This window comes from Haemaphysalis longicornis, unplaced genomic scaffold, assembly GCF_048455015.1.
Source record: "Haemaphysalis longicornis isolate Haplotype H1 unplaced genomic scaffold, Haemaphysalis longicornis Haplotype H1 scaffold_12, whole genome shotgun sequence".
NCBI lineage: Eukaryota > Metazoa > Arthropoda > Arachnida > Ixodida > Ixodidae > Haemaphysalis > Haemaphysalis longicornis.
In genome coordinates, this window is record NW_027526225.1 from 36,290,874 (window position 1) to 36,314,942 (window position 24,069).

Below are 24,069 nucleotides of genomic sequence, written 5' to 3' on the forward strand. Positions count from 1 at the left end.
AGTAATCCCATCTACTTGCATACGCCACTGTGGTGATACTTTTTCCTGCCAAAATACGTACTCAATGTCAGGAATCAAAAATTCTAACAGCTTACGCTGTAAAAACAAGGTTTTACACAGAGAGAGAGAAAGAAACAGAGCCCAACACAAGTGGTGTTAAAAAACGGTTTTATACAAGTGAGGCTTGCGTTGTAAGACTTTTCAATTCCAAGAACGCGGAACAATGGGGCGAGAGGGCAGGGGATGTCGACTGCAACACGCAACACCCGTAAATGGCGACACGCTCACAGTCGCATATCATGTCTATCGACACGCAACAGCAGCGGAAAGGGAAAAACAAAAAAGCTAAAACACTGGAATCGTACTGGAAGCAGGAGAACCGAGGCCCACAAAAACAGGGAAAAAAAAAAAAAAAAAGAATCTTGGCAACATGCAGTGCTTACAGCTTCCAGTTTCGCGAGCCGAGAGAGAGCGGTCGCACGAAATTCACACTTGGAGGGCTCGGATTCGTTTGTTGTAAATAGGTTGCGTAGCCTCTTTTCCGACACGCGTTAGATGCCACCGCAATTAAGCCTTTTTACCGCCCACTTTCAAAGCATAGTTTGAAACCCGCTCGAAACTATGCTGTGGGGTAATGCAAACTGTGCGCCTTGACAGCAAAGAGTGTTGGGGACAGATTTTCGTGCAACTCACAAGCACCTTTAAACCCCCAAGTAATGCCGCATTGTGTGCCAGTCTGGGCATCTGAGACACAAGAAATTTCGTTGGCAGGCAGGCCAGGGTTGAGGAAACGAACACATCCAGTTAGCCGAGCGCAAAAAAATCTGCTTATCGAAGGCATCACGTCGAAAACTAGCGTCGAGATTAAAACAACTGGAAAAAGCAAGACCTTTTCAACGGCAGATTGCACAACATGCAGGCATGGGTAGCTGGTTTTTTTTTCCGGGTAAGTTAAAACAGCAATCATTCGTAGTGTCTCGGGTGTGAAGAGCCGCATGCAAGGAATCCAAAAGCCGTTCCAAGCCACAACGAGTCAGTCATGTTTGGCCTTGCCAGCGCAACGACAAGCAACGAGTCGCGCTTCGGGGCAGAACAAAACAGAAAGGAAGTAGAGTCAAGAGAACAACAAATCGTAACGTTAGGAACACAAGTAGGGGCTACATTACCGGACGCAGACGGACACAAACAAGGAACAAGGAATCAAAAACCAAACTCGTTACAACGAGACGCCACTTGCCTAAAAACGGGATGTCCCACAGATAAACGAGCCCATCACTTAGAATGTGCGCATGCTAGAGTCCTTCCCGGCACTCTCCAAAGAGCTGCGGAGGCACGTAGCCACCCGCAGTTTAGACACCCGGCCGCAAAAAAAGCCCGGCCCGACGAAAAATGGTAGGAGCAGGGTTTTGCATCACTTGTACGGTTATGTCGGCAGGCAGCATGGAACATCAAGTCACCTGCTCCCAGCCACAAAACTTGCGCAGACGCACAGCGGGGAAAAAACAAAAAACCCCAAGACAACCAGCTGTTTGCGGCACAGACGCCGCGCGCGTGCGCGGGAGAGGGCAAGCGTTTTCTCGAAAAAGTTAGGGAGAGGTTAAACATGAACCTTGCAACAACAAGTCCGTCGGCCGCGAAGCAACACGTCATTCAAACATCCGCGCGGCCTAGCAAACACTGGAGACACAGACGGCCACTCTGCCACCGGCCGCTTTGAATTATTGGGTGCGCGGGAAGCAGAGGAAAAAAAGAAAACACTCCGGCATATGTGGCGGGACAGAGCACAGACAGAGAACGGCACCGCCGCGGGACGAAGCAGCAACACCGCATTGCTAGTGAGTCCGGAACAGTCCCGACGCGCGACTGCTGGCACGCACACACAACACCGTCGACTGCCCTCGAGCACGCTGCCGTTGTACGCTGACGTCGAAAATCGTTGGGCGTGGACCTTCCTCCCGTCAACAAGTGTAAAGGCGAGAAAAAGTATCCTGCGATGGCTTGCATCCTCTTCTTTCCTTCAACAATGAACGCCGCCTTCCCTACCACCGACGACCCCCTATACGCTCCTCCGGTGAAAACAGCAAGGCAGGCTCCCCTCCTCCGTTCGCCTCCTTCCTCCTTTTGGCATGGCAACGACGCGAAGATTTGACGATGTTGTCCCCAGTAGCTATGTGCCCTCCTGCAAGTGGAGAGAGAACAGAAGATGCACTGTGTTTAGAATTGACGGTACAAGCTTGCACTGGCTGCACTGTGCTTAGAATGGATGATACAAGCTTGCAGTGATGCTGGGAATATTGCCGTCCATTGAAGTCCCCCATGTTGCTTTTTTGAAAAACAGAGAATTCCTTACACAGGGTTCGTGCAGGATTCAGGGACAAGAATTCAAGGACTTTTCAAGGGTGCAGGGAAGCACGTGTACATGGACTTCACTACTGTCTTCAAACGCTAAGTGCTTGCTTCTTCACATACCAAAAAATGACCCCAAGAAAAATCTCTTTGGAAGAGCTCCACCCTTTGGAAGTGGACATGTTTACCCCCCTACCCACAGTAATACTGAGGGAGCTTTACAAAAGCCATGCTGTCTTGAACTTTTTCGAGCTCTGCAAACGCTCTTAATACACAGACATCTCGGATAGCGAGGAACATAATACCCCCTGCCATTCTCATCCCCACAAATTTCTGTGATCATTAAGGGAGGGGGGGGGGGGGGGAAGAAGGGATTGACAACTCTACCGGCTCTGCCCCCCATCACATCCATCAAGAATATTCCAGTAAAGCTTAGGAGCTTAATGCACCGTGTTTGCTTATCTGCGCTCATTTTTATTTCACCCTGGAGTGCCAGCACCATTCATTTTCGCAAAATGAATAACAGGATGAGGCAATTCAGAAAGCAGAATAAAAAATTGGAAGGGGGCCTATGCTAATTTCTGCCTCGGCCGATGCAGGAATTTTGTTCCTCACGAACCAATGTGTAAAGCAGCAGGCCTGTGCTCCCAAGCTCATTTTAAGTTGCAAAACCTGTATAAAGCAGCACTACTGCACCCCAAGCTGGCATTAAATTGTAAAAAGCATGTTTTTTTTTTCTGATTGGGAGGGGGTGGGGGGGGGGAATAAGCCATGAAAACCCGGTCACATAATTGGGTCTCCTCTTTGTTGCCCAAAGAAATCAAGGGTTTTCAAGGAGAAGGAAATAATTCAAGGCTATCAAGGCCCTTGAAAACTCAATTGTCAATTTCAAGGGTTTTCAAGGTTTCCAACGACCTGTACGAACCCTGTTACATAAAGTGAAATGCTAGTGTATTTTCTCTTCAGCATCAGTTTCTTTCATGAAGCTAGAAATTGGTTTTTAAGATAACACAAAATTAGAGTTACAAATGTGCAACTTGGAATCGCACTAGCGATGATGTTTTATGGCAACCTCAGATTTTGAAATTTCCAAACAGCACAGTTATCATGACACGTATAGTCAAGTGGTACTGACACTAATTTTCTAAGTTAATATTATTACGCAGTTTGCTTTCCTTTACTGAACAGCCTTTGCTGAACAGCTTGGTTGAATTATGAATGGGCTGCGACGCGTGGAACATATAGTACAGGTGATATATCTCACTGATGGAACAGGTCGGGCAGCAGAACTATGTGAAATAGCCAAGGTTGCCCGATGTTTGGCACTTGTTGCGGCGCTTCCCACGTGCGGCCTGGTGAAAGGCCAGCGAGGTGCTGGCAGTGCTTGTTAACTCTTTCGCTACCGCAGAAAATTGACCAATTTTGGGGGGTCCAAGAAAACATTTTTTTTTCTGCTAAAAAATTATTTAGGCACTAATTGCAGGAGCACAAAATGCAGATTATTTAACGGCCTTTCCAATAACACCAGTTTTTTAAAGGTTTTCATATATCATAGTTGTGAAAAAACATATCAAAATCAAAAGTTTTGTCAAGTTGTCGAAAAAAATGATAAAAAAGGAGTTGTGTATATCAAACCACCGGTAGTAGAAAAAAATTAGAATATACATTTTGCAGGGAAACATTTCAAAAACACACCCTAAAAAAAATGTCGACTTGCGCGGAACAGTTTTTCAGATATAAAAAAAAAATGTTAGCACGCACGGTGCTCGTGTCATGCGGTGAAGCCCAACCTCTAATTCAAACTGTGCAATTTTGGGTGGTTCCTTGGAATAAATCTGGCGGTTTGACGTTATCAGAGGCACCAATTTGCCCCCAAATAACGTAAAAACATCTTGCCAATGGCTGACTTTGCATTTACAGCGAGCACAATATTTGGGACAAGCACGCGATGCAGAAAAAAACATGCATGAAGTTGAAAACGGAACGCTGTGGCTGATGTTTGTTGTCGTTCACGGTCAGTTATCTCTCAAAACATAAAGCTGAGCTTTATTATCATCTTCTTACTCGCAATTGTAGCCTTGCTCGCAAAAATGAGGTACGATGAGCTAGAATCGTCCCCTGCGATCTTTGGCCGAGTAGCAGTCGCGCGCTAAAAAAGATCAGCACAACGAGCCTCCTCTATTGCAGCGCCACCTAACATTTTTCAAATGAAACAGTACAAAAACTTATCAGAGACTCCGTCCGAATAGACAGTTCAACTAAGCAGCAACATTAGACACCCAGATATACCCTCGCATGAAAACGAAACTGGAAGGCGAACAGCTGGCAGTGTAAGGCCGGTTTGAAGCGCTGTCCTCGGCGGAACAGATATCTGGCGACTGGGTGTGACCTTTTGACTTGCATCTGAAGTTCTTATCGCAGAAATCGGGTTAGGGTGGGGGGAAATGAGGAGCGGCGTGCTTTGTTCGAGGATCAGTCGCGGACGCTTCAGGCGCCATGTCAGTTAGCCTTGAAGTTGGGTAACTGCGTAGTTGCGCTAAATATAAATTTCGCGATGCAGAAACGAAACCGAAACTGTTGTAAACTGTTTGGGAATGGTCCTGGGGTAAGTAGAACTACCAGAGTACTTAGGACAACTTGCGCAAAGGCAATAAAACTGCCTAAAATCATAAAGTAGCTTTGCAACCAGGCACTGCTTGACATTTTCAGCCGATTTCTGGGATTATTACTGTCAGAGCGTGAACCTGACGATTGAAAATCGTTTGCTAGTTCCCCATTCACGCCCTGATAGCAAAAAACAAGCGCTGGTGCAGAGTAATTACGAGTTGCACGCATTCTTCGTTGGTAGCCTTGAGGCGCGATGACCACGCCCCTTTTCCACAACCAGGTGATTCAAAAGCGTGTCAAAAATCACGTTTCCGTTGCAAAAATGAAAACAAAACTGATTTTGAAAGGCCGTTTTCTGATCTAACTCCGAACAGCTTTACTTGTTCGAGAAACACCTGGAACGCTATGAAAAGGCGCTCCCAAAAGTATCGATCAAATTGATCGATTTTGATAGGCGCGGTAGCGAAAGAGTTAACCGACTCATGGAGCCACTCCTACCGGTGTCACCACTCGCCAGAATGGCACTCTTGGTGAATAAAAATTTCCACACGTATGAAAGAAACAGATAATATGGCCGAAAATCGCCACGGAGTACCCCCTCTGCACTTCTGTTGAAAGCGAATACGAAATGTTCACCATTATGGTAGGCCTAACACAGCTTTGGCAACGGACAAGTTCAAGCAACACCTCCGCTGTGTTTTGACATCCGCGCAAAATGCTATTCTGTCTTGTGATTCTGTCGTATGCACCCTTCGGGCTCGAAGCAATGGAAATCAACATCGACGATTTTCAAGCCGTTCTAAGCAAAGTCAAACCCTGCGATAATTAAATCCCTCAAGTACGAAATTCTCACGCAGGGTTAGTACAGGCTTCAAAAGCAAAAATTCAAGGGTTTTCAAGGACTTTCAAGGACCACAAAACAAATTTTCAAGGTCCCCGTCTAATGTTTTACCAGGGATTATTTTATAACTTTTTCAACACAATGCAAAAGTTTTTTACTGCACAATACCTAAGCACATTAGTGCACATTTAGATAGGCGCTAACGGGTTCGTGAATGCTCCCCCAGCTCTATTTTTCATTTCATGGTTGGTATTTACAGGTTATTATTTTTTCTTTGTGTTTTTTTGCTCAGGCTGTTTGATTTCAAAAGTTCGTTAATGTTGCCCACATCTCCCGCTTTGTCAGCAAAGTATCAGCTGAAATTAAATCCGCAAGTGTTGCTGCAAGGCAGGATGAACAATGTGCACGTCCACCATTTGCACGTAAACGCAAATGCAGATGGAGCGTATGAGGCACAGCAAACATGCAATGAGCGAGCGTCCAGACTAGATGGAAGATGCAAGACAGAGAACAGAAGCTGGCTTTCACTGGGTTGTATAGTGACATGGATTGGATTGACAAGTGCCTGCTCTCAATGTTGCCTTGTAATAAAAAAAATCCACCAAACTTATTTCACGCAATACACTTAATCTTGACTGTTACAATGTTTCTTTACATTTGTTAGCACCTAAAATCCCGAACAAACACTTTAAATTCTTGTGAAAAGACAGGGCCATTGATTCTCTCTGGAAAAATCAAGGGTTTTCAAAAACCATTTAAAAATTCCAGGACTTTCCAGGCCTTGAAATTTTTTGCACTTCTAAATTCAAGGGTTTTCAAGGTTTTCAAGGACCTGTGCGAACCCTGTCACGGCAATGAAATATTTTTGGATCCACGACCAATGTCCATAGAAGCCCGCGTATTTCATAGCTCACGGCAATGAAATGTTTTTTGAAAGCGATCCTGCGTTAACGAGATCCGCCGCAAGTCTGGTTGGCATTTTACCTACCCATTCGAGGCTAACGGTGTCCAAAAAGTATTCAAATGCATTTTTTTTTTTTCGGACTCAAAGTGTGTAAATCTTCTGCCACAGCGCGATTGCATGTCCGCCACCTTATTTGTTTACATAAAATACCGTGTAACAGGCGGCCACGGAGGCAGTCTCGCAGAGACACCACCAGGGGGCGACACATGGTGACTCATGGCAAGTCTTTGCTTTGGCTTGGGCTACGGCTTTTATAGCCGGCTACCGCTGAACAGCGTGCGTGTGTTCATTGTGTGTGCGGCAATCATCAGCACATTTGCTCTGAATCAAAAGAGGAAGTTTATATCGCTGCAAGATAAGGCAGCCATCATTTCCCAAGTCAGTGGCCCAAGTGGAAGAAAGGAGGATGGTGCCGATGAATTTGGAACCGCTGGCAGCTCGCTCTACCATTTTGAAAAGCAAGGATGCCACTCTTTAATGGTGCACGTGCTCAAAACAAAACAATTGACGGCTGTGGCCTTTCTGGACGTCAACAAAGCGGTGCTCACTTCGTTTTGCGGACAGCATTGGAAGGACAAGGTGCCACTGTTTGGCAAAGTTCATCAACAGAAGAAGCTGGACTTCGCTTTCATGCTTGGACATACTTGGTGCCCAGGACCAAGGAAAACGACGTGCTGAGAAGGAGAACCCATAGGATGTTTTGGATGCGTCTGACATGATTTGGTCGTTCTTAGGCGCGCATGACTAGCACTGAAGCCCTTGTAGTGTGAGAGCTGAGCTGTGAAGTTACCGCAAGGTAAGGCTCGCAAAGTGTTACAACCGACTTTCAGAAATAAATTTTACGTTTGCGGGTAATTTTCCTGTCGTTTATGTTCCATTCTTGCGGCAACGAAATTCCCACAAAAGCGAATGTTGTGCCTTTTACTGGCGGATTCATTATTGCGGGGTTCAAATGTCAATAATTAATCACGAGCTCAAGTATTTAAAACGCTGTTTCCGGATTGCTGGGGCCCTGAACATCGATAAAAGCAGTAAATGTTAAACAAAAAAAATTTGCTGTCAGCACTCTTAACATGTATGCTCGCTACGAGATCCAACATTGCTAAAAAGTTTCCATTCAAGATGGAATTTTTTTTTTCAGGACCACAATAAATGCACCTCCACAATGACTGGTCCCTGGTGTGTGCAAGGCAATATATATAACACGTTGTAATTACTCAAAATTACACCCATGTTTTCCCCACCAGGATAAAGCTAACTGTATCCAAGTTTCGGTGCACCTAAAGGTGCGCTGAGCTGAAATTTGAAATCAAACATAATTGATGCGTCATCTGATCGTCACTGCTGCAGCTAGGGTCTGACATCTGGGCAGATAGGACTAGCTTGCAATAATGCTAGCATAAATTCGCACGTTGAAAAACATCTGCCATGTTACTACAAAAAAAGTACAAGGTTAGCAGCCAGTCATACGACAGTCCTAACACCCAAGAGGGTGAATACAAAGATGACATCGATTCTCAAACGAACGGGCGAAAAAGATTAGTGCATGCGTTTACATCTTTCACAAGGCATGCTTGGAAGTCTCGATGCACGGATGACACAAAGCGATTGCAAAACACTTTTTCAGTACCAAACAAAATAAGAAAAACACACTTTGCTACATATTTCCATTGTTTCTGCATGCCTTGTGCATTCTGGGTGTTGTGAATACCACATTTTCGTGCGTATAGCCCGCCCCTGCATACAATCCGCACCCTCACTTTCAGCCTGCCGGAAAAGAAAAAAAAAATTCTTGCATATTACTGGCACATTTGATACAGAAAATGCTGCACCAAAGCCAATGCTCAATCAATGCATCGCATACTATGTAGACAGAAAAAGCATATGTTGAACAAGTAGAATACGCTGACTGCAAGGCAAAAGTCACAACTCACTAATAAAATTCAGCTGTTAGAGTGTGCTCGTCCTAGTTTTTCCTTCCTTGTCCTTGTATGTTTTGCGCAGTCGCTGCCATGCAAGGCTTAGTCAGTGTTACTGCGTAGGAGCTTCACGGCACATTGCGCATTGCTGTGAAGCTGCACTAAAGAAAAAACCCCGCGTATTATCTGCAGCCCCACTTTACCACTGAAATTTTCGCATTTTTGGGGCGGTTATACGCACCCAAATATGGTACCTTTCACCACCCCAGGAGGTTCCCACCATTGCAACTTTGCAGAGTCCACAAATTTAACCAGCCGGTTTATCAGTCAACCACTCCCTACACTCCAGTGGCTGGCTCGCTTTGAAACTTTAACTCTTTCATTACGGCGGAAAAATGGCCGATTTTGAGTGCTTCCACAAAACTATTTTTTTCTCTTGAGCTAGTGGACACATTTAGCATTGCTATGCATGTAATTGTAGCTTATAGATTGCTCTTACAAACACATACCAGCAGTTTTGTGAAAGGTACAATTACTTACGGGTTATTAGTCAAATTATCAGAAAAAAATGCACAAAAAAGTATACATGCAATGTATATAGTCGATTGTAATGAGCCTAAAAATTATTTTAGGAATTCTAAGATATAAAAATTGTTCCTACATTTTTCGGCTATGATTCAATACATAGATATATTAATGCTGTACACCAAGTTTTGTATTTTTGTGGGCCCGTCAACCTAGCGGAACTGACGCCTGTGCCACTCCTCGAAGCAACTCAAGTGTAAGTCGGTCATGCATCCAAGCGCACTTTTTGTTTTCTGACACAAAATACTTTTCACTTTAGTGGTAAAAAACCAGAAAAAAAAAAATCCAGCACTCTTAAGAAGTGTTGCGCATCACTCTGTAGCGGTAATCTGACACGAGTGCCAGGCTATCATAAAGGTAATAACGCGATAAGACACGGCGCATTTGGCAAAATATCCCTACCGTACGTTGTCCAGACCCTACACATCAATGGTTAAAGCCGCAGCCGTCAGATAGGAAGCCCGTTTCATTTACAAATACTGGCCAAATACAGCGGACGCCGTCGTCACACAACTCACCACTACCGCGGGTTCAAATTTCACTCTTGGCGTGGTCTCTGCATGCAAAATATCAACAAAACATAATAAAATCGAAAAATGAGTTGTCAATAAATACGCCAGATTGCGTTAGTTGTCCGACAGGAGCCGTTTTTAGCTTTCGCGGGACGTTTTAAATCATCGGAACTCTGTGTCCGATGGATGCCATTTTCACACAACTCTCCACTATCGCGGGTTCAAATTTCACTCTTGGCGCGGTCTCTGCACGTGAAATATCAACAAAACATAATAAAACCGAAAAATGAGTTGTCAATAAATAAGCCAGATGGTGTTAGTTGTCCACCAGCCGCCGTTTTTAGCTTTTGCGGGACGTTTGAAATCATCGGACACCGGCGTCCGATGGCCTATGGAACCGTACTGAAAGAGTTAAACCAACACCCACACCCAACTGCGATCACTGCTGTATGAAGACGAAAACTTCCACTGATACGTTACTGCTGAAACTGCAAATGTGAGTGATAAAAGATAGGCCCAAACCCTATAAACTCACCCGTCCTATAAAATGAAGCAGCGTTTCTTGCGGCCTTCTTTGCGGTGCCGCTTCTTGTCCTTGCCTTTCCACTCGCGCTGCACAGAGACAGAAAAGCACCACACAAATGGATCACACTTGCTACGCTGGAGAAGCCACACTACAGTAGCCACAGAGAGATTTACACTATCACCAAGAACTACTCAATGTGTGAATACAGTGTGGAGTGTTTATTTATTTCCATTTACCCTCAAAGCCAGAGGCATTAAAGGGACACTGAAGTGATATGTAAACATTGCGGGATTACTAGCGCACATTGTAGTCCGGAGTCCCCAGGCCATGTTACGACCACTCTGGGCGCGTTTACGCGATTTTATTTAGTAGAAAAATTAATTCGAAAATGCTGTCCTCCTCTCTTTACGCTCGCCCATTTTCTGTGGCGTTTTCATGTGACGTCGGGAGGAGCCGAGCTCGCAATTGGCTGCGCTGACGGCACTACTGCACGGCTCCCCGGCCTTCAGGCAGAGTCAGTCGGCCCAGCGTTTCGTCCGCCGGCTGCCGACGTGTCGTCGCAATTCGTTCGCTCAGTTGAAACAAAGCCAGGACACGTTTGTGAATGGAAGAATGTGCCTTTATTTACTTGGTTAGTTTGTACACTGTATCTAGCTCCAAGTCAAGGTCGCTTCACACAAGCGCACATGCGACGTTTCGCTGACTGGTACGGCAGTAGGAAAATATAAGGCCTCTTGAGGCGGGAGAAGAGTCAGCGAAGTCAATATAGGTACTAAGGAAATAAAATCAACTGATATTTGTACCGCACAGCGTAAAACTAGGGTGCGGGAAGCACTTTTTTTGCGCTGGGCGAACAAGCACAGCGGCCAGCAGCACGACTACGCATCTGTGAACGCTTTTCCGTCTAAGAAATGCAATTGCTAGAGTGAGATATTGTGGAAACTTGGGGGATGCTTACTGCATGAGCGCAAAATAACAAATAGTCACCTAAGCTGCTTGGAATGCTAAAACTAAATAAAAGTGTAAACTGGTTATACATTATATACCTTATATTTCCAAGTTCGGCCGCACTCGCCGGGTGGCCGAGTGGTTTGGAGCGCTAGGTATGTCTCCCGCAAGTGTTTTGCAAGTGACAAGTTCGAATCCCTTCGGGTACGGGCTTTTTTTTTTTTTTTTATAAGTTAACTTTTTCGTTTTCGGCCGATGTTTTCTGTACTGAGTTCACCATTTTTGGGCCGTAACATTCATTGCTCCACGAACTAGTTCACAGAACGCGCACAGGCTGGCACTGGCGCGCTAGCGAGTTCTCGTTGGCGTGCTGTTGCCATAAGCACCGACTGCTTGCGGGCAGTGGGCACAGGCCAGAAACAACAGACACTTGGCCTGGTGCGAACACGCTTTTTACGATACAGGCATGAGTGAGGCAAGCTCCAAATATGGGGGAAAAGCGCATGGCATTTGAGCGTCTGCGGGTACGTGGAGGGCGCGCATGCACTGCGTAGGCCTCGGCTAGTGAATACTAAGATTCCAAGCCGTCCTGGGAGGCTTATCTTATGCACTTTACAGCCGACAACATGGCAGAAGCGCGGTACGATGATTACTTAGATATTGAGAATGCCCATCCAACAACGCCGTCGGTTGTGTTTTACAGAACCGAAACCGAAACTTGTTTGATTGCTAACCTTGGGTATCGTCCAATCACGGTGCCCCCTCCTCCCAACGTCACAGCCTTAGTTGGTGCGGCCGCCGCAAACCGCGCATGGTAGTTTTTCTTCTTTCGCACTTTGTAAAATAATTACCGACTTGTCAACCGGATAAACGATGAAAAGTGTGCTAATTTGAGCCAGTCTACGCAGTGCAAGCAAAAACGGGAGCTTGACAAATTCACTTCAGTGTCCCTTTAAAGAGGGGAACCACTACATCAGTGGAAGCTCCCATCTACAGAGGTGTGAACACATACAGTAAAACCTTGTTACAAGAAACACACGAGGGACCCGGAAAACATGTCTCTTGAAACCAAGGTCCCTGGTATGCGATGTTGCTAACATGACGAGCATAGGAACACTAACCAAATAGTCTCCATTCAAATGCCTCTTGTAAACAAGCATCTCTTGCAACAGCGCCTCTTGTAACGAGGTTTTACTGTAACACAAACAGATCTCTACGCCAACACCAGCGGGAAGAAACTGTTCATACCGCAGAGCCCCCTCCTTGATGCAACGACTCAAAAGCTCAACAGATGCATCTGCAGCCAGGCTTTGTACACGCGCTTTTAAATATTGAGATTCATTCAGTTAGTGTGCTCGGAAAAGAACTTAGATGTTTAAAAGGGCAGATACGCCATATTCTCTAAATCACCCTTTCGTCAGTTAAAAAGAACTAAACCGCGTCATGGGGGTTATGCAGGGAGACTGGTTATTGATGTAGGTATGTTTACGAGAGTAAATACAGAAAAAGGCCACTGCTCCAAGATGAAGTTGTGTTCGAAAAGTGGCTACTGAACCATGGGATTGTAAATGAACCCTAAGCACTGAGAGGGTGTTCACTGAAAGGGCGAGAGCTGTGGCTACGACGAGGGAAGGGTCAGGGGTAGGTTGGGGAGGACTGCCGATTTGAGAATCGCTGATTCAAGAACTTTTTATTACCTGACAATTTGTTTTATTACTCTCTTCTTGCCTGAAAAGTGAGTTTTTTATGAACATAATAATAAAAAAGTAGCACCGTCTGCTTGTGCACCACTGCCAGCTACGGTCGTCTATGGCTCGTCTGCACGATGCAGTGAGCAGACGGCCAAAGTGCCTAAAAAAAGTAAAAAGTAAAAAGGAAAAAGTAAAAAAGCTAAGACGAAGCCATTAAAACAATAATTAATCCATTAAAACAATAATTAATTCTTAGAAAAAATGTTTCATTAGCAAACATGGTCAGCAAAATTAGTGGGTGCTGTGGTCGACCGCAAACAGCAGACTGGCCAAATTTCTAGGAAATATAGCCTCACTGCTTTAGATATTTAAGCACGTGATCAATGGCTTGCTCAGTACTGCCTTGCTGTTGGCCCAGCCAAGCCGGAGTTGGTCCAAATTGGTCCAAGCCATCAGCACAAAATGCATGGGCGAGATGGGGTGTAACACAGTTTGGCTGGAAGTCAAAGGAGGGTGCAATAGTAGTGTAAGGGAGAAACAACCAATCCTTGAGGGGTGCCCTTTGCAGGTGTAGCGAAGGGGTCAAATTTCAGGCTGCAAGGGTCCCAGACAGTTTGCGGCTGGCCAATGGGCAGGGGTCAGAATGTACCGAGCCCAGGCAGATTGAGGCAGGCTGTCCAATCTGCCACAAAGGCTCAAGATGAAGTTGTAAGTAGCTGTATTGCAGTTAGCTGTTTAAAGGCCTTAGAGGATGGTCCTGTGTGTCTTGTTATTAAAGGCTCCTTGGACGTCGAAAACAAGGACTTTGCTGGGTTGAGTTTTGCTAATTATCAACTATTTCCTCGTTTTGTTGCAGGGGAATCTTTAGAGTTGATAGATGGGCATGGAAGCTGAACATGATATGAAGATAGTGGTCGTTTTTGAGGTTGGTTGTGAAAAGAGAGAGTGCCCGATGTTAAAGAGCCATCCCAGGCAGGAAGTAAGTGAAATAGGGCAGAGGTTGTCGATGGTTACGAGTTTGTGAACGTCGCTATGAGTGCGAGGTCCGCAGGGCTCCATTGTGGAGAGAAAGTTCCAACACCATAATGCTAGTTAAAGAAGGTGTGGATGGAAACGACGGCCCCGTCAACCAGGTTTTGGAGGATCTTGTTTGCAATAGGGTCCTTGCACAGCATGGAGTTACACACCGAGCAAACGAGGACTTGCTGCAATTTTCACGTCGTGAAGGGAGAGTCAAGACCCGATTAAGAAGGCCATCGTGTGTTAAGGCCAGGGAAACCCGGCAAGTTTTGAAAGGTTCTAAAGAGGATTGTGCAGACTGAATCAAGCAGGTAGTTTACGAATGTGGGCGATTGTGCTCGAGTCACTGGATTTGCTGATGTATTGTCGCGTTGAAAGGTATGAACTTTCAACAGGTGGCGGGAAAATATGCCAAGTACACTTTGTCCTCAACAGTCTTTGACCGTAGTGGGTCGCAGAAAGATCACCAGTTTTGGAGTTTGTACCCCGTGGATACATTGAGCTGCCTGCAGGGAAATTTCACCCACTCTGCATTTGAGGGAGTGGTTACACTCATGCTTTCCATCTGTTGAGGCCTCGCTGAGCAACCAACACACGTGCAAGTTGATGCCGACCAAGGGGTTGGCATTGGTGTGAGGAATGGTTTTGGTATATTTCTGGACTTGCACGGTTATAGCGTGGTTGTTCATTGTTCAAAGTCTGTTTCAGAAGGAGAAGCAGTCTACAAGCTTTGCCCAGAGCGTCATCGAAAAAGAGTTTGGGCAAGGTAAATGTGGCATAGACTGAGTTTGGGGGTACCATTTTCTTGTAATGCAACACTATCCAGTCAGAAAATGGAGGAGTAGTGATTATGTTGCGCCTTTTCGCTACGAAACAATTGACAATTCTGTTGGCCCCTACAATAGAATTAGTCGCCGGTAGGTGGAAGGGAGGCAGTGGTTAATTAAGTGGGCATTGTTGTAAGATGGCGAGATCCTTGGTATCTGGGCTCCGGGATGGAGGAATGTCTGGTCTGATAGCTCGCATGCAACAAGCCGCTGGATGACAGAGTCGGTAAGGTGAAGAAAGGTGTCACCAGTGACTGCAGCCGTTTTGTTGGTGGTCACTAGAGCGGTCAGTGTGTGTTTTCAACCCTGGGAAGGACTTGAGTTGGGGTTATCGCGTCAAGAAACGTGGAGAGCTCAACCGGTAGAGAGGACCGAGAGGAGGAAGCAAAAGTCAGAGATGCAGCTGGGCTTTGTTGGGGGACGCGGTTGCCTGCTTCAACGACAGCTTCTATGCGAGCGAGAATCGTTGCACTTTGCTGCTTGGTTTCCGCAAGCGGCTGCTCTAATGTGAGGGGAGATTGAGGAGGAGAGGAGTTACATGCAACAGGCAAGGGTGGAGACGATGTGTGGGAAAGAGTAGTAGCTTCGAGCAGTGGTAATGCTATGGCAGAGGTCAAGATCAAGGTCATGTGAGAACCTTAATGATGCAATGAAGCTTTACCCTTTCGTCTTCGTACTGCGTGAAATCACTGAAGCCACCCACTTTGTGCCTTGAATTCCATTTGCACAGCCTACGTGCCGTGTGATGTCAAATGCCTCAAAGTGTGCCATCCCTGATGAGGCTCGCCGCAGTGGAGAGCTCCAGATTAATTTTGACCAGCTGGGGATCTTAATGTGCGCCGAAATCTCGCACACACGGGCGTTTTCGCCTCCATCATAAAAGCGGCCGCCGCTGCCAGGAATCAAACCCGCGACCTCGTGCTCAGCAGCATAATGCCTTAGCCACTGACTGAGCCACCACGGCGGGTAAGTGTGCCATTTCTGTGGACGGTGCAAAGCCGTGTTTGCACACAGTCACAGCGGGCACTAGTCACTCGTTTTTTAGCTGTGGCAACTAGCAAGGTTTCCTGGGTAATGCTTTTCTACTTCAGTTGGTAGCGGTGAACGTTCTTTCTTCATTTAACCGTCAAGTCATGCACTTGGTTCATTGTGGTTGCAAAGGACTAGGACACTCGTTGTGACCAAATTCATGGATAGCACAAAGCAAACAATGGCACTAGGGACCGAGTAAAAAGTTGTCGCGCATTGCAGAACCAACACGGTCAGTAGTTGTAGTCTAAAAACCCCTTTCTGGCTAGCTTCCCATAGCGGCCGGCGTGCACACGCGCCTCGCTCACGCGACGGGAACCATACGGGAGGGCGCCAGCGACCGGACGGTTTGTTGTCGCCCTGGTGAAGGCGTTGACCCTTTTCCCCTCTGCCTTACCCGAGAACCAGTTCTTCCTCGATACTAGCGCCACCAAAAGGCGAGGTGTGGGGGGTTTTCGGATGACGTGAGGACGCTCTCTTGCCTTGGGGATCCGGTAGCGCGCAAACGTTTCGGCGCGCTGGTCCTGACCAGGGAAACGCGCCACAATGGAACGCGTCCGGGCGAGCTGGGAGACTGCAACCGCGCTCGCACTCCGCAGCGCTCCACTGCTCCGGTATGCCATCGGTGAGTTGAACCATCTCGATCTCTAGTGTTGTTTAATGCCTCGCTCCCAGTGTTACCGTTATGGCCTACGATTAGTCTGTATGCAGTGTATTTTATTTGCACGTTGCAATAAATGCTGCCATTGGTGTTTTGCCCTCGCCGCCTCCTGCCTTTGTCTGCCTCCGCAAACAACGGCAGGTCCGCAGCCGGCGCTCGCAAGGCATGTTTGCTGAGCGCGGATGGCTGCGGGGTGGGAAATCACTAGTGTGTGAAAGGTAGAATCCCACAAAACAAACAAAAAAACAGCCGAGACCATTTTGCAGCAGCTCACAGAACGGATAGCACAAAAACATGCTTAGTTGGACTACGGGTTCACAATGGGTACAATGTGCCAGCAAGATCTTTTTCTTTCAAATTTCAGCTGCAAGCTTAGGGTTGCACCCCTACGTGAGTGGTTCCGGCGTTCTCAAAACATTAGGTATGAAGTGTATACTCGGTAGTTCTCACATTGCCATTTCTTTTCCATACAGAGACATTTGTCATTTTCTGGAGGTTGCTATTACAATCTTACAATCTTGATTATGCTCATTTTATAGCACTTGTTAGGGAATTTAAGAACTGAGGTCACTGAAAATGAAATTCAATCACCTACATTGTTTTCCCCGCTGCAACCTGCACTAAACCATTATTTGCAGCAAAAAATAAAACACAACAAAACACATTTCAAGGCACCTAGAAAAAGTCAATTTCCTGCTGTAACCAAGCAGTCACAAACCGATGCTTTTCTCCAAAGCGCAAGTAATAGCTGTAGTTTTGAATGGAATTGCTGCTTTCCATCTCAGCATTTCTTCCGAAGTCCAATTTTTCTAGTCTGTTTTACTTCCCCTTTCCTCCGTACCTTTTCTCTAACCTACTTGTTACAGCATTTTAAAAGCCCAACGTCATTGAACAGGGACTTAAAATTATTATGCTACAACATGGGCTAAATCGCTATATGCAGGAAAAAAAAAAATCGAACACATTCAAATTAGGGTTATTTTCTGCTGCAGCATTTTCCCGTTCTCCATTGCGCTGTAGCTTCCTCCCCAGTTAAAAGAGCACCACTCACGTCCTTGCGGATCTCGCGGACGAGGGTGTAGAAGGCGTCGTCGACGCCCATGCGGGTCTTGGCGCTGGTCTCGATGAAGGGGATGCCGTAGTTGCGCGCCACCTCTCCGGCCTGCTTCATGTCAACCGCCCGCGTGGGCAGGTCGCACTTGTTGCCCACCACTGCACAGCACAGGGCAAAGGGGGGAGCCTTGAAGGGCGCCGGTACACCAAGGGGGGCGATTGTGCACTGTTTGTCACTAGCTCCTCTTTTGAAGGACTCGGTCAGCACACCGTTTACGATGACGATACGTGATGCACAAAGAACTGCATTATATTTTGCTACTGTATCACAACCGCACGGGAGGAAGAACAGGAGGAAGAACATAGCGTTTGGATATGCTGGGTGACAGCCAACAGATGAGAACAGTGGGCACACTCAGACCCTGAGGCAGACAAAAATGTAACAATCATGGCCTTTGCGGTTCTCTCCACTTTGTAAATAAGCTTTGTTAATACACCTTTGCTTCCACATCTCCCGCACTGTAAAGATATATATGTAGCAAGTCAATTGTCAAGAACAATGGCATCACACTGACACTGGCCTCTTGCCCAAACTTTTCGCAACTGCTGTGTTCCTGGACTGACACTAGCATTTCATCCTCATCAGTGTTAGTACGAGCAGCATTAACAGTTTCCCCTCAAGTCTATTATCGGTGGTCACCTTGGCTTCCTTTAAAGCCTCCTTCAGCCCTGCTTTAGGCAGCATAATCAGAACACAGCTTACCAACCCCAAGCAAATGGACTCCAAGAACAGTTCAACTGGATGCCAGTTGGCATGCTTTCTATGTATGCGTCCATTGACCACTACAACTGCGATCTTGCTCTAGCCTACATCACCTTCACGTACAATTCTTCAAGGCATGATAAGGCAGGCTCCTCCCCTTTCATCTCTTTTACAGCCAGCCACAAACCCACCTTGCCATTGTCCACTTTGCTGCCTTCACTAACCCGAAGTAGGGTTGTGTAGACTCCCTTGCTCACGCTGAAATGACATGCCAGGTCACTCACTCCCACCTGTCAGCGTCTCAGATGCCCCAAAAGGCATGCGACACACGATATCAAGCACGACACTGTCCATGTTCCTCAGGAGCCCTTGTAGCTCATAGGTCACAGATGTGACCTATGAGAATTCCCCCTGCTGCTGCGCCTACGTCTCCTAGTTGTCCTACAGCTAACATAGTCCACACTAGTTTTCCTAGTGCCCTAAACCTTGCTACACTATGCATACCGATGGTGCCTTTGCTACACACAGCTTTGCACTGAAGTGGATACGCATCGGGGGTGGTTACGCATATTTGGACCATGTGCCACAGCGATGTAGCTTCGCACATGGAAGACGATGAAGCTGCGGACTGGTAAGTGCCGAGCTGCTTGGAGCTGCTAGAGAACAAAGAGGACGATAAAAACTAGACTAGCATGCGTTGCTGGCTCCCCCAACTCAGGCTGGTATGTACTTTTGTTTTTCTACTTTGCAAATGCACGTGTTTTTCCTGATCTTCCCCGTAACAAATATAAACAGGATGACAAGCACCCTGACTATGCCTATCGTTACTGGTCCATTGTGCAGCCTATCAGAGTTAGGCCTAACATCTTGTGGCTAATGGCATGCAGAGAATTGTCGCACATGTAGGGCGTGCCGAATGGGTGCTTGGGTTTTTTATAGGGGTGTGCGAATATTCGAAACTTCGAATATTCGATTCGAATTTTTTGGTATTCGATTCGATTCGAACGACACTTTTATTGTTCGAAATATTCGAACCACCCAAACCTTAAAAAAAAAAAAAACAATTCAGAGCGTGTCTGTATCGGTGTTTATTTACAGTGGACTCTCGATGATACGATTCTGGGGGTGCGAATTTCGGGATGATACGAATTTCCGAAAAGTCCCGGCGAAATTGCATCGTTTGCAATGGGAAAAATTTCGGCTGTTACGAACAGACCTGCGCGGGCCGGCGGAAGATACGAACGAACTGGCGAGGCACCCGACTGCCGAACGAGCAAGTGACGGCTCTCGCTCCCCTGTTTGTCACTCTTTCTACAGAAACGGCCGGGCTGTTGTTTTCTGCTCGCGAAAACGCTCTGCGCACGCCCAACGCGCTGACACCGGCGCGAAACCACCCCCACGCTGCGCGCGGCGCGGCCGGAGGAGGACATGGCGTCGGCTCCAGCCGCGAAGTGGCGCGGGTGCTCGAGCGACCGTTTCCAACCGCTCTTTAAAATGCGGCTCAAGGGAGACACGAAGTTGCTTGTGCGGTAAAGGAGCTGAATGCATGCGAAAACGGTACTATAAAACATCATCCGCGCCGCTAGTGAAAGCGCCCATAAAATATTTGCCGGGGTGCTAAGCCTAACCATCTCCGGCGGAGCCAAGCCGGCTGTTTCGATCTCATCGCAAGTAGTCAGGCTCCTCCATTCTGCCGCGCGCGTCGTGCGTCATTTTCTGACCGAGGTAGGCGCTACCGCGGGCGCGAAATCGTCGATGTGGGCGTGAAAATACAGCGCTCACAGAGCCGAGGCGAGCGAATCGCGTGCAAAAACGCACCATGCGGTTCACGCTTGGCTGTTGCGGCGTGTAGCGAGCTTGGGCACAGCGAGTGAGGAGACGAGCGCGAAGCTTTACGTGCTCCAGAAAGGACTGCTTTGCGACACGGGGGTTAAAAAAAGCAGAAAAAATCACGAATTTCTTCACGTGAAAGTAGAAAAAGAAATAAACGAAAACTTTTTTCAGCGCTAAATTTTTTGGTCTGTGTTGGTTCATACGAATTTCGGATGATACGAATATTTTTCGCAGTCCCGCGAGATTAGTATCATCAAGATTTTGCTGTATCAGCGCGCGGCAATGCGCACGGGCTCGGGCACGCCAGCTACTAGTGTCTGAAGTGAGCGGCTGTTTTCGGTATCTGGTAAAGTGGTGACGGGAAGGAGGTTGTCACTGCTCCCCGAACATGTCGAGCAGTTAACCTTTCTCCATGTTAACATTTAAGTGAGTGCAGACCTTAACCTGTTGAGTGTAATGGTATTGTGTAAAGGCCCGTTCACACTGCGACGAAAGCGACGTGAATTCTGTCGCTTTGTCGCGCGACGACAAGAATTGGTCCCGACCATTCGCCAAAAACGGTCGTCGCGTGACAGAGCGACGGAAGTCCCGTCGCTTTCGCTCGCTTTCGTCGCTAGTGTGAACGGGCCTTAATTCCTAATTTTACTTTGTGTGATTTGTTGTGCAATAAAGTTGCAGTTTTTGTGTCTCTAGATGGTGAAAACTTAAATTTTACAAAAAACAATAAGTATTCGTATTCGAAAAATATTCGATTCGCTTCGAAATTAAAAAATTGATATTCACACACCCCTAGTTTTTTAAGCTAACACTGTTCGTCCTCTCCACCTCGCCCACTAAGGCATCACCTCCCCACCACCATGTCAAGCATTTATTTCAGCACCACTTGGTGGCCGAGATCCCGTTTAACCTGCATGGCAAATTCCCTTTCAGCTCGTACCTAGTAGGAAAGGGGGGGACCACATTTGTTCAAGCCACTTCTTCATGGTTTATCCATTAGCACCCTCCCTGTTCAGTGATACAACCTTCCAGACTGTTGCAACAGGCTTTTGATTGCAATGGACCTCTCTCTGTATGTAAACACGGTGACGTCACGAAGCCTGTGTGCACGACGAGGGGTGCCTACTGGCGGCCGTGAAATGCAGTGATGGTTGGCAGAACGTGCTTGCGCCCACGGCCCGACCCGGCCGCGCGGTGCCCAATAGGAACGATGTGCCATTGGTATGAACCGTCACTGGCCGCCTACATTACAGGTGGGGGTCCAACTGTGGTCGTCGCACCTTTGTTCGGCTTTCTGCCCCTAAAACCACCAAAACTAAACTGTGAACCATGCGGTGAGTTTATGCTTTCGACTAATCAGTGCGCGACAGAACAACTTAAAAGGGGTCATTCTGAAGGTTGGTGCTGTTGTGACGCGCATTCCAAGAATGTTTTTGAGGATGCTTTGTGTCTGCTACATACCAAGAAAAGCTCATTAACTTTTGTTTTCGAGGTCCGCTTACGCCGAGCAGTGCCTCAGGCAACGTTTGCGCTGCCTCTTCGTGGTCTCCTTGCGTCACCCCGAGGCAGTGGGGCACGCAAGATTCACACGTCGAGGGGAAAAGTCAAGCATGAAAGATAAAAGCCAGAAAGTATCCCAATAAAAATGTTGGATGATGTCGTTCCTTACATACGTTACCGGTTGCTTAGCTACTTTTTCTACCAGTGATCAATAATAAACCCGCCACGGTGGCTCAGTGTCTAAGGTGTTGTGCTGGTGAGCACGAAGGACATGGTTTACCCCCGAATTTATGTGAACCTTAAAATGCATGCAATGATTTCCGCTGGGATTTCGTACTAGTCTGATAAACGACGATCCTGTACCTCCAATGTTCTATAGTTTAGTACAGCATGTTGTTCGTGTTGCATCTTTAACTCTTTCGTTACTGCGGGAAATTGCCCTGTTTTGGGGGGTCCAACAAAACATTTTTTCTATGGTATAAATATTGGTTAGGCACACATTGCAGGGACATAAAATGCAGATGTTTTTATGCGCTTTCCAATGACACAAGTTTTAATATTGCTTTTATAAATAACGATTGCGAAAAAAATTATCGAATTTAAGACTTTTGTCCAGGCGTCGAAGAAAAGTAAGAAAACTAATGGTGTATTCGGTTGGGCGTTTACGAGCACTCTGGAGTGCTCTGAAAAGCGGCCGCGACTTCGGTTGGTAGAATTAGAGAGCTCGAACTACCTTCGGTTGATTCTTTTGGAGCGTCAGCCTCAGACTCGGAACGCTCCCGACCACTCTGACTTCGAAGTGAGAGCGTGGCGCGATCTGGCCGGGAGGGCAGGTCACGTGACACAAAACGCCGCGGTTTACCACGGTCGAACTAGAGCGGCGCACGCCGCTGCTCTAGCCCGGCCGTGAGTTTACCCGGCGGCTTCCGGCGCCGGCTGCATGGTGGTGCCCCAGGCGCGCTGCTCCGAGATCGCTGATGCATTCGGTTGGTACGTTGCCTTTCACACTCTGATTGCGAGCCACCTTGGCATCTGGCGACTCCAAGCTAGAGGACCGGAGCGACCAACCGAATACGCCATAAGTTGTGTATAATAAACTACCAGCAGTAGAAAAAATTTAGAATATACATTTTGTAGGTAAATACTTTGAAAACCCATCCCAGAAAAAAAATTGAGTTGCGCGGTACAATATGTCAGATATAAAAGAAAATGTTAGCCCGCATGGTGGCCGTGCCTTGTGGTGAAGCCCAACCACTATTTCAAATTTTACTTGTTAGGATGGTTCTCTAGAAGAAATATGGTGGTTTGACATTATTAAAAGCCCCAATTAGCCTCCACGTGATGTAAAAACACCTTGTCAATGGTTAGGACCAGCCCATTATTGAAGGTAAGCAAGCGATGCGAAAAAATCCGCTTGGAGTTGAAGACCAAACTCTTTAGTGGATGCATGTTGACATTCTGATGATTGCTTATCAGACAGAACTTTCATTTGCAGTTTGTTATCATGTTCTCTCTCGCTGTGGTAGCCCTTCTTGCAGGAATAAGGTACGATGCACTAGAATTGTGCCCAGCAAGCTTTCACCAAGCCGCCGTCGTGCTATGAAGTGAGTTCAGCACTACGAGCCTACTACTATGCAGCGCCTCCTAGCAATTTCGAACAGAAACAAATACAAGGCTGTTGAAGACTTTGTCAGAATAGGCGGTTCTACTAAGCAGCGACACTAGAACTCTGGAAATACTCTCGTATGAAACCAAAACTGGCCGGTAAACAGCTGGCGGCGTTCAAGGCCAATTGGAAACGTTCTCCTCATCTTAACTGATACCCGACGACTTGGCGTTATATTTTGACTTTCAGCGGAAGCTGTTATTGCAGAAGTAAGGCATAAATCAAGTGGAAGCACGAGTGGCATGCTTGTTTCAAGGAGCAGTAGACGGCAATGGAGGTGACATGGCAAATGAGCTTGTAGTTGGATAACTGCGTAGTAGCGCCAAATATGAATTTCGCAACACAAAAACGAAGCCGAAACTGCTGGAAACTGGCTGAAAACGCCAGGCACACTTGTTAGACATGCGGGGGACCATCAGAAATAAGCTTTGACAGAATAAAGCTAACCTTAATCCGAACCAACGATCACTAATGAATAGCTGGTGTCATTTTCAAGTAATTGTCACCTCTCAACGGGGTCGGATTACAAAGCTGACAACATTATTTGGTACTTGAGCTGCCAGGAGCCTGTTGACAAAAAAATTTTATGGTAACACAGCCTAACCACGTTCCGCATGCTTTTTTGTCAAGTGCAGCAGCCACGCCCCCTTCCTCAAAAAACACACGCACCTCAGCTCACAAAAAATGCTGTCAAAAATCTCAGTGTCACCGGAACAGGAAAATTTAAACTGATTCTAAAGTGCAGTGCCTAAACTAACCACTAGCCGCCTTAGGTGTACGA

General features: G+C 46.8%; 1 protein-coding gene across 1 annotated transcript in view; it reads right to left on the minus strand.

Moving 5' to 3' along the window:
• Positions 1 to 151: 151 nt before the first annotated feature.
• The window catches only part of Ras85d (GTPase ras-like protein 1), a 48,708-nt gene continuing 24,790 nt past the window's right edge, over positions 152 to 24,069 (minus strand). The window contains exons 7-9 of the mRNA XM_077693153.1: positions 17,528 to 17,688; positions 10,310 to 10,386; positions 152 to 2,179 (exon numbers count right to left, since the gene is read on the minus strand). Coding sequence (XP_077549279.1) covers positions 10,315 to 10,386; positions 17,528 to 17,688 — 233 coding nt within the window. The 3' untranslated portion in view covers positions 152 to 2,179; positions 10,310 to 10,314. The remainder of the gene's footprint in view (positions 2,180 to 10,309; positions 10,387 to 17,527; positions 17,689 to 24,069) is intronic.